The sequence below is a fragment of the Emys orbicularis genome, chromosome 1, assembly GCF_028017835.1.
Source record: "Emys orbicularis isolate rEmyOrb1 chromosome 1, rEmyOrb1.hap1, whole genome shotgun sequence".
Lineage (NCBI taxonomy): Eukaryota > Metazoa > Chordata > Testudines > Emydidae > Emys > Emys orbicularis.
In genome coordinates this window covers 292,279,014-292,296,193 of record NC_088683.1, presented here as the reverse complement: position 1 = coordinate 292,296,193, position 17,180 = coordinate 292,279,014, and the positions used below count along the sequence as shown (strand labels likewise).

General features: G+C 41.2%; 1 protein-coding gene across 2 annotated transcripts in view; it reads right to left on the bottom strand.

Moving 5' to 3' along the window:
* Window positions 1–17,180, bottom strand: part of KLHL1 (kelch like family member 1) — a 442,456-nt gene that overhangs the window by 300,443 nt on the left and 124,833 nt on the right. The window contains exon 2 of one of the 2 annotated variants that reach the window (XM_065409976.1): window positions 13,721–13,903. The exons of the other annotated variant lie outside the window; for it this stretch is intronic. Within the exon in view, the coding sequence (XP_065266048.1) occupies window positions 13,721–13,903 (183 nt within the window). The remainder of the gene's footprint in view (window positions 1–13,720; window positions 13,904–17,180) is intronic. 2 annotated transcript variants of the gene reach the window in all.

The following is a 17,180-nucleotide window of genomic DNA, read 5'->3' as shown; positions in this document are numbered from 1 at the left end:
AAAGGAGAGCCAGTGGAAGCATGCAAAGAGAGGGTGAGACAGCTGAAACAACAAGTGAGTGGATCATCATCATCTTCTTCTTCCTATTACACCTCTGGCGTTTTGGGCAGTGACGAAGCTCCTCCACTCCTGTCTGTTTTTGGCAAATCTTTCAATGGTTCCCCAGCTGTGTCCCAGGTTTTTCAGCTCAGCTTCCACAGCTCTTCACCATGTTGTTTTCGGGCAGCCTCGTTTTCGCTTGTGTTCAGGTGTCCATATTATTGCTACTCTGGTGATGGAATCAGTTTCCATCCGAAGCACATGACTGATCCATCTCCAATGCCTCCTGGCAAGGACGGTGCTCAGATCCTCTTCACTGCACTGTGTCAATAGATCTTGGTTTGAGATTGTTCTGGGCCAAAAAAGATACAGAGGATTTTTCTGAGGCAGGTTGTATGGAATGAAGACAGTTTGGACATGTCATACTTTCTTATTTCTCAGCATTCTGCACTATAAAGTAGTGTTGAAAGTACGCAGCTCTGATAAATCTTGAGTTTGGTTTTGGTGTTGTATTTTGAAGATTTCCAGATTGTATTTAAGCTCCTGAAGGTGTTCCTGGCTTTATTGATTTTGTTGTCCTGGCTTGTTCCACAATCCTGACTGATGTTGCTGCCCAAGTATGTGAATGTTTCTACATTGCTGAGAACATAATCCTCTATCCATACTGGCATGATATCTGTCTTATTGCAGTTGATTTTCAGTTCAATTTGCTGGCTGAATGTGTTGAGTTGAGTGGATAAGTGAGACAAAATAGCATTTGTCAAGGCCACAAAGGTAAAGGTCACCATTGTCAACACATGAGGTGATGAAGGCCGACAGAAGCATTATCATTGTATGGATAAAGAGGAAAAGCTGGATCTCAGAGATGTTGTGCATGAAGTAAAGGCAAGATCTAAGCATGCAGTAGATGTGAGGGCCCAGTGAGAGCACTTAGTAGAAAATGATGCCCTGGTAATGGGCCTGAGCGATGAGGATACTGATTGTTGTTCATCGTGAGTCAGAAAGGAATGAGGCCTTGGGGGAACATAAAGAACTCTGTTCGGGCCATACTGAGAAGAAATCAGAAACAAAGCAGAGATTTCAGTTTGGACAGAAGGAGACATGTCTGGAAGTGGAGAGGTAGATATTTCAGCCCTCAGCATAAATGATAGTTGAGGTTGTTGGCTTTTTTAAAAGAGGGTATTAAATACTACAGCAGGGATCGTCAACCTTTGGCCCGCAGCCAGCCAGGGTAAGCACCCTGGCAGGCCGGGACGGTTTGTTTACCTGCCACGTCCGCAGGTTTGGCCGATCGCAGCTCCCACTGGCTGCGGTTTGCCGCTCCAGGCCAATGGGGGCGGCAGGAAGCGGCGGTCAGCACATCCCTTGGCCCACACCGCTTCCCGCAGCCCCCATTGCCCTGGGACAGTGAACCATGGCCAGTAGGAGCCATGATTGGCCGGATCTGTGGATGCGGCAGGTGAACAAACCGGCGTGCCAAAGGTTCCCGATCCCTGTACTAAAGTTATAGTCTCATTTAGTAACTACACTCTGCCTAGAGAGATTTCTCCTGTAGTTTCAAAGGAATAAAGTATTTTTCTGTACTTTGTGTGTCCTAAAACATTGTGTAGTGTTGCTGTATTCTTGCTACCAGCTGATGTGTTCCTCCCACATGAGGCTGAATTTTAGTGGTGTTTGAAGTTATAACTATACAGCCTAATGCAACTTGAACTCACAGGAAAATTGTGACTCTTAGCTAATGTATGTAGAATGCTTTAAATGGATAAAAGTATAATATATATTTAAAGACAATATCTTGTTTTATTTCATCACATGCAATCTTATCAAATGAAAGAAGGCTTGACATGAGTTGCAGTGGACAGCATGTTGGATAAAGGGTCCGGATTGGAAGAGGGGATTGTGAAAGGGAAAGGTAGCATCAGACGACTGGAAAAAAATCTTGTTGAGATAGATAGAAGAAAGGAGGAAGAAGGGTATGGTGTGGACCAGAAAAAAGAAAGAGGAAGAAAGAAAGGATGTGAAAAAAGGAACTCCAAATGTTCAGAAAAAAATCATAAGCATCCATACTTGCTGAGGTTCACACATAATTAATCTTATAACAACCTCAGTTCCTTCAGGGTTTATGTTATTGCTATTGACCTCATAACAAATCACTATTTAGTGAAAAGCTTGTACATAACTTATTTTAAAGAAAACATTACTCCAAAAAAGGCTGCCACTTGTATCCTGCCAAGAGCTTGTGTGTGTTTTCCTATTTTCTACTCTGAGCTCTGTGGCAGAGTCCACTCACTCCTGCCTCTGGTCCAGTCCACAAATGGCCCAGAGACCTTTATGCTAGTAAAACATCTGGTACAGTTTATTTACAGCATGGGTTTCCACCATGCTTCTACACTATAAAGTCTTACTCCTACTGTTTTGGGGAGTCTTCTGCTCCTGAGGTAAGCAGGGAAGAACAATCTCTCTCTCCTCCTCCACCCCACATCCCCGCCCCGGCCTTTTTTAATCTTCTGCCTAATGGCTTAATTAGCCTTCCAGCTCTCCTCCACCCACCAATTAGGCACAGCTCTTCTTAACAAAGTCTGTTCTGCAGTGTTTAATTGGAGCTGCAGTGACCAAGAATGCTGGCTCGGCCACTGTTGTCCAGCACTCTTGTCACAGGGTCAGAGCCGGTGCAACCCATTAGGCGACCTAGGCGGTTGCCTAGGGCGCTACAAATTGGGGGGCGGCGACCGCGGCGGTATTTCAGTGGTGGGACCTTCCGCCGCCTCTGTGGGGGGCGGCATTTTGGGGCGGGACCTTCCGCCGCCTAGGGGGGCAGAAAAGCTGGCGGCTCTCCTGCACAGGGTGCAAATGCAGACAATAAACCAGCAGAATATATCAGTTTTCTATGTTCGTTTCTAGAGTTCTGCTTTCTGGAGCGCTGCTTACACAGCTCTGAAAGGCTGATTACTTTTGAAAATATGGATCATCTTTCTTAATTCAAATGACAGAAGACAATGTAGTTTAAAAGTTTAGAATAATACATTAATGTTCCTACTTGACAATGTTGAACTCTTTGGGTTTCTACCAATGACATTAACCAGACTAACTAATTGAAACTCCTCTCTCTCTCTCCCACACAAATAAGTAAGTCTACCCACATAGTCTAACACTATTATTCCACACACCTAACCTTAAATATGGAAAAGAATCCCAGAAATCCCATACTTGGTGGTCAAAGAAAGCAATATTTACTACCTACACTTTCTATTAATGTAGATTCCATGGCTACATTCATCATAATTAAAAAGACGTGATTTGAAGTTAGCTTAGACCAGAGACATACAAAGCATGTCGAGAGACTCTGGCCACCTGTTAAGACAATTTCTGAATATCAGTGATCCTGAGAAAAGTTGTATGGTAAATATTCTGGCTGAAATTTTAAAAAGTGGGTAGCTAGAGTTAGGCTTCTAAGTCCACATTTAGGCATCTATGTAAGTAATGTGATTTTCAAAAGTGTTGAGCACTAAGCAGCATCTATTGAAATCCTTTGGATTCTAAATCAAACTAACATTTTTGAACCAATTTTTTAAAAACAGGCCTCAAAATTTAGTGCATACTTTTGCATGTGTAATCATGCACTAATAAATTAGATAGGCAGTCATTGGGATGTCTACCCATTTTAAACATAGAAGTGACATTTGTATACAAAGTTGCAAGATTTTACATGTGTTAAGAGGCACAAATGCAAAATGGAAAGTTCATATTTGGAGGATGGAGATGAGTGCCCTTTGAAAATATGGCCATTAATGCTACTAGGAAAGATTATTCATGTATTGTTGCCCTTCAGAGATTGTGACTGTGATTCTTTAAACTCATTGGTCAGATATGCCTCCTAGATAGTCTCCCCTGAATGAATGACTGGCTGGTTGGTTTCTCCTTGCTGGCAAAGTTTTCTTACTTGATCTGCCCCTCCTGTGCTCTTTGTCCCCTTTCTGCCCCTGTCGATGCTCTATTTCACTGTTTCCTTTCCCTCCTTATACTTAACCCCTCCTTTCTCTCTTTACTGATTAGTTGCTTGTACTAATAAGTTATTTGGGATTCTCTACCCCCCCCCCACCCCCACATATGAACACACACCATGCTAGATCCTTTTCTTCTCTTCTTTACAATCTTTTTCTCTTCAGGCTCCCTGTCTTGTTCATTATTATTTACAGTAGCACCCACAATGTGCTGGGCACTGTACAGACACAAAGGAAAAGACAGTATCTGCCCTAAAGAGCTTTCAGTCTAAAGAGACAAACGAGTTGAGGAAAGACATATAAACAAAGTGAACATGAAGATAATAAGCATGTGGTTTTATTAAATTACTAGGAATGTCAGATTGGTGTGTGTGTGTGAGAGAGAGAGAGAGAGATTTAAACTTGCAAACCCCAAACTTTTTGGCTGGAAAGAAAAAAAAATCAGTTTTCAGAATTTTCTTTTAAAAAGTGGAATTTTTCTGTGGAAAGCAGATATTTTCCATAAAAAACATTTCTTTAATTGAAAACCCAATTTTCCACTGAAAAACAATTCATTAAAAATTTCTGACCAGCCCTAATCAAAAGTTTCCTTTTTTTGACCAGCCCTACTACAAAGATTCCCTTTTTAAGCTCAACTCAGCAAGTTCTTCCTTCCATCCTTTCTCCACTCAATCACCACAGCTATCTCCAATGCAAGAGTTACATCTTTAATATATGAAAAATCACAAGTATATTGCTCTGTGAATATACTGTAGAAAGTAAATAGAAGTTTAGATTAAAGAAAAACAAATTAAGATAGACTTGAAGATTAAAGGCTATGTAAATATGAAGCTTTATTCCAGGGATTGGCAACCTTCGGCACGCGGCCCATCAAGGAAAGCCCCTGGCGGGCTGGGACGGTTTGTTTACCTGCAGCATCCGCAAGTTCGGCTGATCACAGCTCCCACTGGCTGCGGTTCACCGTTCCAGGCCAATGGGGGCTGCGGTAAGGGGTGGCCAACACATCCCTCAGTTTATGAGACATAAGACTAACCACCCCCTTTCCTAAAAACAGTTCTTGCCTTTCCCTTAATTTAATTAATTTCCTTTAATCAAGAAAATTATATTTACCACATACTATGAAAGTCAAAAGTTACTCTTGAGGGTCTGATTCTCTTCCCTGAGCATTACAGGAGTTTGTTCCTTTTACTGTAATCCCTCCTTTTTGGTTTCAAGGACCTTCCTATTTGAATTTAAATGTGGATTAGTGAATCCTATCTTAATTGTAAATTCTTCCCATCCAATTTCCTTAATTGTGTGTGTTTTTGTATAGTTTGAGTGCATTGTTCTTAGTCAAATTCAGTAATTTCTTCACAATCATGACTAGCCTTACCCTTTTCAGTCTGCATTTAGAGCTGGCCACTGCACTGAAGCAGTTTTGATTAAAGCTTTTAATGACCTTTCCTTGGCAAATTCAAAAGGTCTATCACTAGTATTGATTTTGCTTAGACTTATTTGCAGCTTTTTAACAGAATTGATTATAGGAAGCTTATTTACTGTCTGTCTTCCACATTTGGTATTCAAAAACATGCACTAAAGTGCTTGGAGTTTTATCAATCATTCTCAGTTATTTAAGGGGGAAATTATTTTTTATTTTATTTTATTCTTGATCCATGGGACCATTGCAGGATTTGGTTCAGGGTTTTTTCATTATCCTTGGAGCTAACTGGTGCTTTGCTTAAGTTGCAATGGTTTTGAATAATGTTGTGATTAACCTGTTAAGCAGGAAACTATGATTACCATCAGTGTCCTCCCCTTTCTCCTGACCAGACAGAAGGACCCTGACCCAGGAGATGATTAGGTACTTCTGGGGAAGCATTGGATACTTCAAAGCCAAGAGCGACAGAGAAGCTCGATGCAGAGAGAAACACCCAGGAACTGGGTACACAGCAGGCAGTGCAGAAGCTGCAGAACTGTAATCGGGAGCTGGGTATGACTGCCAGACATTATAGCTGGGTGCAAGTCTGTTTGGGGCATGAAGACTGGGCAGAGAGCCAGTGCAGATGGGCCCCAATGAGATATACCATTAACTGAGCCTGGCCTGGAAACCTTCAAGCTCCTATTTGCTTTAAATAGAAGTTTGGACTGGGGAGAGCAACACAGACACTAGTACTGAAGAGCCCTAAGCCTTGACTGAACTGTCCCTGACCACCACCAGAGGGCCTAAATAAGAACCACTATTGTCTCACTCAATTATAACTACTTAAGCCACTGTACCTAGGTACCTGAAACCTTTCCCTTTCTTACCAGCACTAGTAAGACATCCCTTCACTTTAGCCACAAGTCTGAGTGGTTATTCAGACCAACCAGAGCTAGCATCTACAAGGTCTAGGGGCTGAAGTGCATTCAGCACTTGTCTCCTAGTTGTGGTACACCTGGCACACTACTAGTACCTTAGGGTATGTCTACATGCCCAGACTCAAGGCAAAGCCCCATTGCATCTACATTACAATTGCGTTAACTCAGGGCTTGGACCAAGGGTCCTGGAATCCTGCAGGGCTGGAGAGTCCGAGCTTGAGTGAAACTGGGGTCCAGGGTCCAAGCCCTATTGCTTTGCAGTGTAGACATAGCTCTACTTGACTTGGGTCCCAGGAGTCATCCAGAAGTATCCCACAATTCCTTGGAGCAAATTCTTTAGTCCTCTATGCCAACAATCTGCAATGCACTCTAGTGAAAATGGAAGCCGCCCCTGTGACATGCTGTACCTCGGGGGAACACCCAACACCCCCATGTTCATCCTTGTAAAATGATTTTGTGGTATCCAATGCAAAGTTTGTCATGTCGGGTGTTTTCGGAAGGCTCATGATGCACTGAGCATTGTTGTTATAGTGATATTATAGTAATTGTTGCTAGAGTAATGTTATAGGTAATACTTTCATGTATATAGTTGTGAGGCTGAAAATGTGTCTTCATAGCTTAAAATAAGCCCAGGCAAAAATTCTCCAAGACCAGAGAGGCAGTTCACACCTCATCAGGGCATGTATGGGACAAACCCAGCCCAACCTCACAGGAACAAAGGACGCTGGCCTAGGCAGCAACAAAAGGATCTGTTGGATTCTTGAGTGAGTCACCCCCTTTCCTTTGCTCAGTTTGGGACTGTGATGAGATAATGCTCATTTGACTCTGAAGGGGGTGGGGGGCAAAGCCAATAGGGAAGAAAGAACATGATAATAGGGAGAGATGTTTGCCATGTTCTTCCTCTCTCTCATCCTCCTCCATTTACAGACATCACCACCCAGTGACTTAAGCACTGATCAAAGGGGAGAGACTCGCTGAAGGCACACTATCAGAGATCCTCCTGGGTTTGCAATGTGCTTATGGCCCTGCACCAGAAACGGTGGTCTACATAGGGAGCATCAATGACTATGCCAATTATATTGAGCAGCATTTGCCAGGGAGAGTCTGAGTGCCAGGATACTCCTCTTCCTCTGCCTCCTCCTCCTCCTGCAGATCCATCAGGAAATCCAACAGGTACTTTTGGTGGGATAGAAAACACTGCCAAAATGTCCACCATTTAGTTGAGGTGTACATAAAATATTCGGGCCCAGATCCAGGAAAGCAATTATGCATGTTAGAACTTTACAGCTGCCTGAGAAACCAGACCAGTGAAAAGCAGTTATAACAAGAACAAGAATCAGGCAATTATGTCTCCAAGCAGAGAAGATTTTGTATTTTGACTCCATATCTTTTCCTCTTTGGACAGTCAGTATCCAAAGAATAGCCCTTGAAGCCATCCTCAGTCTATGGCAGACTTACATGACAGCCACTTACAGCATGAGGGCCTATTATTGGAGAATCTGGACAGTAGCAAGAGCTTTCCCTCCAAGTGAATAGTTATATTCAAAAAGAGTCTATAGTATATAATCAAGATGGAAAAATATGTTACCAGGAATAAATCACAAAACCATTCAGAGAATTTCATCTAGAGTGGCCACTGGTTGAATTCAGAAAGATCAAGAAGAAATCAATGCTAGGATCATTACTTTTCACCTACTTCATTTCATTTGGAGTAATGCATTCCTATGAGAACCTATTTTCATTCTGAATTCAATTAGTGCCACTGATGCTTTGTTTATTAAAAATCAGAAAAAAATAAAGATACAAAAATAATGTGTTTTGTTTTATTGTGGGTTGTCTAAATATGTGTAAGTTAGGGGGAAATGATGAAAAATATTGCTTTTACTTTAAAAACACACAACAAGCCATAATAAAAATTCAGAATTCAAGGCACGCTATTTTATGCTGGCTCTCCAGGAGTCTGTTTTACAGTAGTATATTGCATTGGCTTGATTTGCTTTTTTGTAAGGCAAAAAACAATAGATGGTAACTATCAATCACGTTACCTAATATTTATTAAAGAATAATTCTGAATATGTCTTTAACTTGTTGCAAAGTATATTTGTGACTTAGCATATCCAGCATGTAGCGCCGCTTGTAACCTGTTATAAAATTACCTAAAATAATTAAAACACAATTTCAGGCTGACTTTTTAGGGAGTGAGTTTGTCGTTTTATTTGGTATAGGGATATATACACCACACTTTAGGAATGTATAAACTCTACAGGCTTGGAGAGATAAGCTCTGCAATTACTGAGCACATAACATGATCTGCAAGCCTGTTTCTTACAGGCATATATACACAAATGAGCCTGCTCACCTTATATATGGACCAGTATCAAAATAATTTTAACATACAAATCACTAGTGGTTTGACTGGTTTTAGTTTGTATGTTAAGGTAATGTGTGTGCATATGTGTGTGTGCATGCACACATGAGTGTCTGTGTGTGTGTGTATATATATATATATATATATATATATATATATATATATATATATATATATATAAGACTGTATTATCAGATAATGCATATATTAAACCTATAAGAAAGTGAGGTTTGCAATTGTCTGAATCTGTAAAATACTGAACTGTTATCTTGTACAACAAAACAAGGGGTTTCAAATGTTTCTGAAGGCCTGAACCTGTTCCCATTTAATGTAACAGTGGTTTTTGCCATTCATTTCAGGGGGAAGAGATTTGGTCCTTTGACTGCAGACAACGGAGAAGCCAGAAATGATATACAAGGTTGTCTGAAGCTTTCCTGGTAAATCTAAACAAGATTTGGTTTTTATTTCATGGTCAATCTTATATTTATTAGAGTACTTTCCCAGTTCCAAAGGGATTTAGATATGCTGCAGAATTGGGATGACACATGTGAAATCAAATTTACCACTGGCAAGTATGAATACAAATATGCACATCTGTCTTCAAAATAAAAACAAGTAGAAAGATGGCACTGAACTAACTAAAGACCTTCTAGTGACAGACTCCTCTGTCAGTCCTTCTTTGTCATCTATTGAAGCATTTAAAATTGTCAAGAAAATGCATGGAATGTTGTGACATTTGGGGTTCACCCAGGCCCGTAAGAGGTTCAGTCAACGCCTGCATTGTAACCTTAGGTGTCTTGTGAGTATGCAGTTTGGTTCAGAGCTCCAGACCCAACAGCCTGACAGGAGCCCACAAGCTTTACCCTGGATTTGCCCAACTTGGATACTCCTTGCAGGCAGACCTTAGTACCCTTCCAGCCCTGAATGTGCCCTCCCTGCAGGGTCCAGTCACGCTCACTGGAGCCTAACAGAAATTTATTAGGTTCGCTGCCTCTACAGAGACAGTACAATAATATTCCAATACCAGAAGCACACACTTTACTGAACTTACCCAGCACCGATGATATATAATGAAAGCAACTTTATTAACAAAAAAAGTATGGATTAAGTGATACCAAGAAAAATAAAATAAAGGCAGAGATGGTTATCAGCAAGTGAAAATGAAAACACTCATCTAAAAGTCTAAAGCTTAATTTAGCAAGAAAGTCTTTGTTCAAGATGTTTTTTCTCTTACCCACAGTCTCCTTTGCAGCCTTTTACTGGCTGGCCTGGCTAGGACCCATCACTAAAATCAAATTGCTTGGTTTGTCTCCTTAAAGTGAAGGATAACTTAGAGGTTTGCTCCCCCTCTCTTTATAGTTCTGTGAACTTTTTAAATGTTAATTGTGAAGGGTACTCCCAGATATAGTTAATTAGTTCATGCTGAGTAAAGGAGCCAGGAGGTCTGAAAGATAAGGCTCCATGCTGGTTTCTCCCCACCTGTAGTTGCTACTATGCAAATTATCTCTTCCTCCTGCAACCTCCGATACAAATGAATAGTGCAATACAAATTGCAGTGGTTCTCAAACTTTAGGAACCTGAGGGCCCCCATTTTTATTTAAAATTTTCGGGGACCCCCAAACACCCCAGCTTGCCCCACCCCCCATGGGCTACAGACTGTGGGCTGGGAGTTTGGGTACGGAAGGGAGCAGGGTGCAGGCTGGGAGTTTGGGTGTGGGAGGGGGTTTGGGCTCTGGGAGGGAGTTTGGTTCAAGGAGGGAGTGCAGGAGGGAGTTAGGTGGTGGAGGGGGTTCAAGGCTGGGGCAGGGGGTTGGGGTGCGGGAAGGGGTGAGGGGGATGGCACTTACCTCGGGTGGCTCCCGAAAGCGATTGGCACATCCCTCTGGCAGCGGCTCCTAGGCGGGGGGCCGGGAGGTCTCCACACGCTGTCCCTGCCTGCAGGAACTGCCCCTGCAGCTCCCATTGGTCGCAGTTCCCAGCCAATGGGAGCAGCGGCGTTGACGCTCGGGCCGGGGGCAGTGCATGGAGACCCCCTTTCCTCCCCCCCGGGCCGCAGGGACGTGCTTGCTGCTTCCAGGAGTGGTGCGGTCTCAGGTTCCCCACTCCTTCCCGTCCCTCCCAGGGCCTCCTTCAGGCTGCGGAACAGCTTCTTCAGGCCAGGGAACGGCTGTTCCCTGGCCTGAAGGAGGCCCTGGGAGGGAGGGGGAGAAGTTGAGGGAGGGAGAGGGGAGGAGTTGATCAGCAGGGCCCGCAGACATCCTGGAGTACTCTTGGGACCCCCAGGGGTCCACGGACCCCAGTTTGAGAAATGGTGGTCTATTGAAAAGGGAGCACACCTGGTCTGAGGTGTCGGCCTCCTTCCTTTGTTTATCAACTCCCCCTGACATGCCTGGTTTAAACACCTTTTAGGTCACAGACTTTAAAACACAGTACTAGTGACCATCCGTACTTTTACATGCAGCATGGCTACATATATTTTACAATGATATTATTGCCCAGTGTGTTATCAGTTTTCAAATGATACTTCACAAGGCATATTCTGTACAAAATTATTGCAGTAGTGTGTGGGGTGTGAATGAGAAAAAAAAATGAGAAAATAAGGTACATGTACCTAATATATTTTTTGTTGTTTAATCCAATCTAATAATGTGGGTTAAGTATTAGATGAGATTTTTTCCCACCCATGTTATCCATGTGTGAAAGTTGGACAGTTAGGCACAAACCGATTAACTTTTAGAAAAGTAATAACCATAAAGGATTAAGGGCCTGATTCTCATTTACTCTAAAACCCTTTTACACTGCTGATAGTGAAAAGGGGTCTTGAGGTGGGTGTAAATTAGTGGGGTCTTAGTGTAAATGATAACCAGTCCTTAAGTATTCTTCTGGGTCAGGATCTATGTATGAGCCCATCCCAGAGGACTGGAATCCAATTCACACAGAGGAGATGTGAAGATTCATCTATGATCCTCCTCTCCCCATGTGGAACTCATACCTACATGTGAAAGGAGTCTGGACAACCCAGCTATGTCTGAACACCACCACATCGGCTCAGGATGTCTGGTGGGCGGGAATGCTGGAGTGGAGCCAGGTAAGAGGAAGGATAATGAGAGACAGTGGGATTGTCAGTTCAGTAGATAAAAATTTTGAGGAGTTTGCTTGCAACTGGCAAATGGGCTTGTGCAGATATTGGAGGTTAGAAGAACAGGAACCAGATTTTAAGAGTATGCTAAAGCAGAGGCATAGAAAGGTGAAAGAGCACTGAGCAGGGGATGGAGAGTTCTGAGCCACTTCCACAATTGCTAATGGGGACCTAAATGGAGAGTCTATTTCTGCATTATCATTGATAGGTACCTTGCATCTTACGGTACATCTTCACTACCCGCCGTATCGACGGGTAGCGATCGATTTATCAGGGATCGATATATCGCGTCACATTAAGACGCGATATATCGATCCCCGAACGCGCTCCCCGTCGACTCCGGAACTCCACCGGAGCAAGCGTCGGTAGTGGAGTCGACAGGGGAGCCACGGCCGTCGATCCCGCGCCGTGTGGACCCCAGGTAAGTCAATCTAATATACTTCGACTTCAGCTACGTTATTCACGTAGCTGAAGTTGTGTATCTTAGATCGATTCCCCCCCCCCCCCCAGTGTAGACCAGCCCTCAGTCCCTTGCATTTGTTCAGTATCTCATTTACTCAGATACTATGGTTATGGTGGTAAAATAAAAACCTAAATGGAAAGAATTTTTTTGCCTTATCATTGCTCTGACTTTCCCAGTGTTGCATATCCCTTGCATGGTTCTTTCATTTTTCTCAGTATGAGTAGTATAATTCACAGCTTTTTTGCACTGCATAAGGAGACAATAACACCAGTGCACGGCAACTCCGCACAACCTGTACCTGTGCCCATGACAGTTTAAAGTGATGAGGCATTCCTTGCAATGGCCCACAAATACTACAGGTTGGTTACAGTCTGAATAAATGTCTGAAACAGAAATACACTAGGGCAGTGGCTCTCAAACTGTGGGTCATGATCCCAAAGTGGGTCATGACCCCATTTTAATGGGATCGCCAGGGCTGGCATCAGACTTGCAGGGGCCCGTGGCCAAAGCCAAAGATTGAGCCCCACCACCTGGGGCTGAAGCTGAAGCCCTTGGGCTTCAGTCCTAGGCGGCGGGGCTCAGGCTTCGTCTTTGGCCCGTCACCCAGGAGAGCGAGGCTCGGACGGCCTCAGGCTTTGGTTCCCTCCTCCTGGGGTTGTGTAGTCATTTTTGTTGTCAGAAGGGGGTTGCAATGCAATGAAGTTTGAGAACCCCTATGGTCTGCTTTTCAGAGGGTTCTCATGCCCAGTATTTCCCCCACCATGAGAGCCATTTTACTGTCACAAAACCAGAGGTCATTTCTGAAATCAGGCCCTCAATGAAGAGGGTGTATTTTCAGGTGTAAATGAAAGCCATAACCTAAGAAAAGCATCATGTAGGTCTGCTGCCTCATACCAAGATGACCCTTTGCAATGCATTTAATTTTGTATTTTTTTTACAAGCTGCAAGGGCAATATATATTTACATGCATAATTATGATTAAAATGAGTTAGTAACATTTTTATTTTTAATGCATATTTTCTACCTATGCAGGTTAACAGTTTAGGAGAAGGGCAATATTGAGAATAATTATTTTATGTGCATATTTTGGTTTAACTAATTGTTTTAAAATTTATAAATCTGTTGTAACTAATCATAAGCATAAATGTTACATACTGGGGGAAAGACACCTGTAAGGACTGATTTGCAGGTACTGACTTCTGTGAACATCCTCACTTGAGCAAACTTAGTTTTATGTGGATTTAAAACACTAACATCAGAATTGTAGTTTTGCATCCATTTTGCACATGCATAAGTGACTTTTCAAGGTGCAGGTTGATAGATAATCCGGATGTTTATTTTAATTGTTTCAACACCATGTTTTTATGCCCTACCTATGTGCAGGTATCCTACGGTTCCCAGCAATCAGGATAACATCACAGAGTTGCTGTTGCTTCAAGTAGCTTTCCATCTTTCTGAAGGTTTGTTCAGCATGGTGCACTGCCTGATAGAACTCCTCAGAGCTACTGGAGTCCATATCACATTGAGGTGTCAGGGGATGGCCGGCTGCTGACAACCTGTGAAACACAAAAGAAAGAAAGTGTTGAAATGCCACCAATTGTCTAATCTTAATCACAGACTTCTAGAAGGTGATAGAGAGAAAACAATGCATCTTTTCCTATCATCACTGGAAGCACAAGACAGCAAAATATTTTTTTCAGTTTAAAGAACCAACTAATGTGTGTAACAGTGGCTTAGCAAAACCATTGTTATTTCAGGGACACTGAAAAAGTGTATCATTTCTTTCAGCTAAAGAAAAATATTATTAAATCTGTAAAAGTCAAAGAATAAATACGAGTTTAACATACTTATGCTAATGTTAATTGTAAAATTTGGTCTTTAGGTTATTGAAAAATTAACTTTCATTATTTTGTTACTATTTTTGCACTGTAAATTCTTATTATTAACAAAACTGTATAAGTTGCTATTTATACAGAAATTTGTGCAACAAAATACATGGAAAAGTGAGTTGTCACAGAAGAAATTAAGAAATAGAACATCTCTATACTTTTTATAAGTGTGCCTTGTTTAGTGCAGATCTTAAAATCTTAAAATTGTTATGATCCACTTCAGAAGACAAAACTGACTTCACTGGAAACAGGATTGGGCCCTTAGTGTGGTAATAAATATCCAACACTGAGCCAGAACTTTAACAAATAGTTAATGATGCTATACTTAATTTAGCCCATTGTGGTGAGCTATTTGTGATACCAAAATTCAGAAAGCAGGTCTTAGAGATTAGGGATAGATGTAAAATGCCTGTGAAGATCCAAAACCTTGGACTCCAAAGTTTGAAGAGTTTCAATTTGAGTACAAGCCCTTTGCTAAAAGTAAAAATATCTGCCATCAGAATTATTGATCCGCCACGTGAGTGTGTGCTCCCAGTCATTCCTTGAGCAAAATGGAAGTATGGTACAAAAACAATCCTCTCCTTTTACAAACATTTTGTGTGCCTACAAATTAAAACTGGATATTTTTCATATCTAGTGGTGTTAAAAATGGCGTGTTTCACATAAAATTCATCAAATTCTTCCACTCAGCCAAACCTATGCAAATCATCTAAATCAACAGGATGGTATCAGAGTAACTGAGGGCAGAATTTAGCCCAATATATCAAAGATATGCTCAATTAATAAAAAGCAATCACAATGTACAAATATTCTACCAAAATGAAAATGCTAAAGATAACATATGGTGATTATTGATAATTGATAAACAGTGATACAGCCTTTTCAAAGCGAAAGTTGACTCCAGTAACAGCAATATTCCAGTGACATTATTGACAGTTCCACAGCACCACATACAGGACTTAACTATGCATACCCAACACAGGCAAAATTCCTACTGAAGTCAATAAAGTAATTTCACAATTATATGTTAAAGCAGGAAAAACAGATGCCATAAATAATAAAAACAAAAACAAAAACAAAACCACAAGAATGTTTACTTTTCTCTGGTTGCAACTTCTCTTTAAGTGTATAAAAGAGTTATAGTAACTATTTCTGCTTTTCCATATACACATACCAAAGATTTTATATTTTCAGATTCTAAATCTGATCTGTATCCAAAGCTATTCCACTACTATATCCTGCTGTTATTGCCAGGTAAAAGAGGGCAAGATTAGGAAAGCATCCCTATTCCACACCGATTCTTAGATATCATGGTGTCCCCTTGAAATGGTTGGCAGCAAGCATAATTTGGGGCGGCCTGCAGATGATTCTAGGTTACAGAGCACAGACACAGTCACCGCTGCACCTCCCCGTAGTGAGCCACACCATGCCAAGTTTAACAATATATGTGAACCTGAACCAATTATACTTCTTGATATAAAATAAAAATTGACAGAAAACAACTGACAGAACTTTATTGAACGTATTACTAAATAAATCACTTTATAATGTACTACTTATTTAATTTTCTTGTACCCAACCTCGAAAAAGAGAAAGCATACAAATAATAATGAATGGAGAGGACCCACATGATGTGACGTATGAGACAGGATATGGTTGAGTGGAGCTGCAGCCCTGCTGTTGTATTAACTTAGATGGAATATATAGGCCCAAAGAGTCAAAGGCATTAACATAACCCTGTCACACTGCCTAACATTAAATAGTTTTCAACAAGGTTCTGGGTTTGGTATACAGAAATTTCAGCCTTCTTAGTACCATTGCAAACACCATTAAAAGTCTCAGTATCTTTCTGGGTATCTAGTAAGGTGTTCTTAAATGATTCCCAATTATCGTTCACACTTTTCTGATCAAATTCTTCCTCCCAACTGATTTAACTCATAACTTTTTTTTAGCTTTGTGAAATTGGCCCTATTAAAGCACAATATTATATTAGGACTGTTAAACGATTTAAAAAATAATCGTGATTAATCACACTATTAAAAAATTAATTGTGCAATTAATCACACTGTTAAACAATAATAGAATACTATTTATATAAATATTTTGGATGCTTCTACATTATCAAATATATTGATTTTAATTATAACACAGAATACAAAGCGTACACTCCTCACTTTATTTTTTATGACAAATATTTGCACTGTAAAAAACAAAAGAAATAGTATTTTACAATTCCCCCATTACAAGTACTGTAGTGGAATTTCTTTATCATGAAAGTTGAACTTACCAATGTAGAATTATGTATAAAAAATTACTGCATTCAAAAATAAAACAATTCAAAACAGAGCCTACAAGTCCACTCAGTCCTATTTCTTGTTCAACCAATCACTCAGACAAACAAGTTTGTTTACATTTCCAGGAGATAATGCTTCCCACTTCTTCTTCACAATGTCACCTGAAAGTGAGAAGAGGTGTTCTCGTGGCACTGTTGTAGCTGACGTTGCAAGATACTTGTATGCCAGATGCGCTAAAGATTCAATGTCCCTTTATGCTTCAACCACTACTCCAGAGGACATGCATCCATGCTGATGATGGGTTCTGTTCTTTAACAATCCAAAGCAGTGTAGACCAATGCACGTTCATTTTCATCATCTGAGTCAGCTGTCACCAGCAGAAGGTTGATTTCCTTTTTTGGTGGTTTGGGTTCTGTAGTTTCCGCATCTGAATGTTGCTCTTTTAAGACTTCTGAAAGCATGCTCCACACCTCATCCCTCTCAGATTTTGGAAGGCACTTCAGAGTCTTCAACCTTGGGTCAAGTGCTGTAGCTATCTTTAGAAATCTCACATTGGTACCTTCTTTGTGTTTTGTCAAATCTGCAGCGAAAGTGTTCTTAAAATGAACATGTGCTGAGTCATCACCCGAGACTGCTATTATATTAAATAA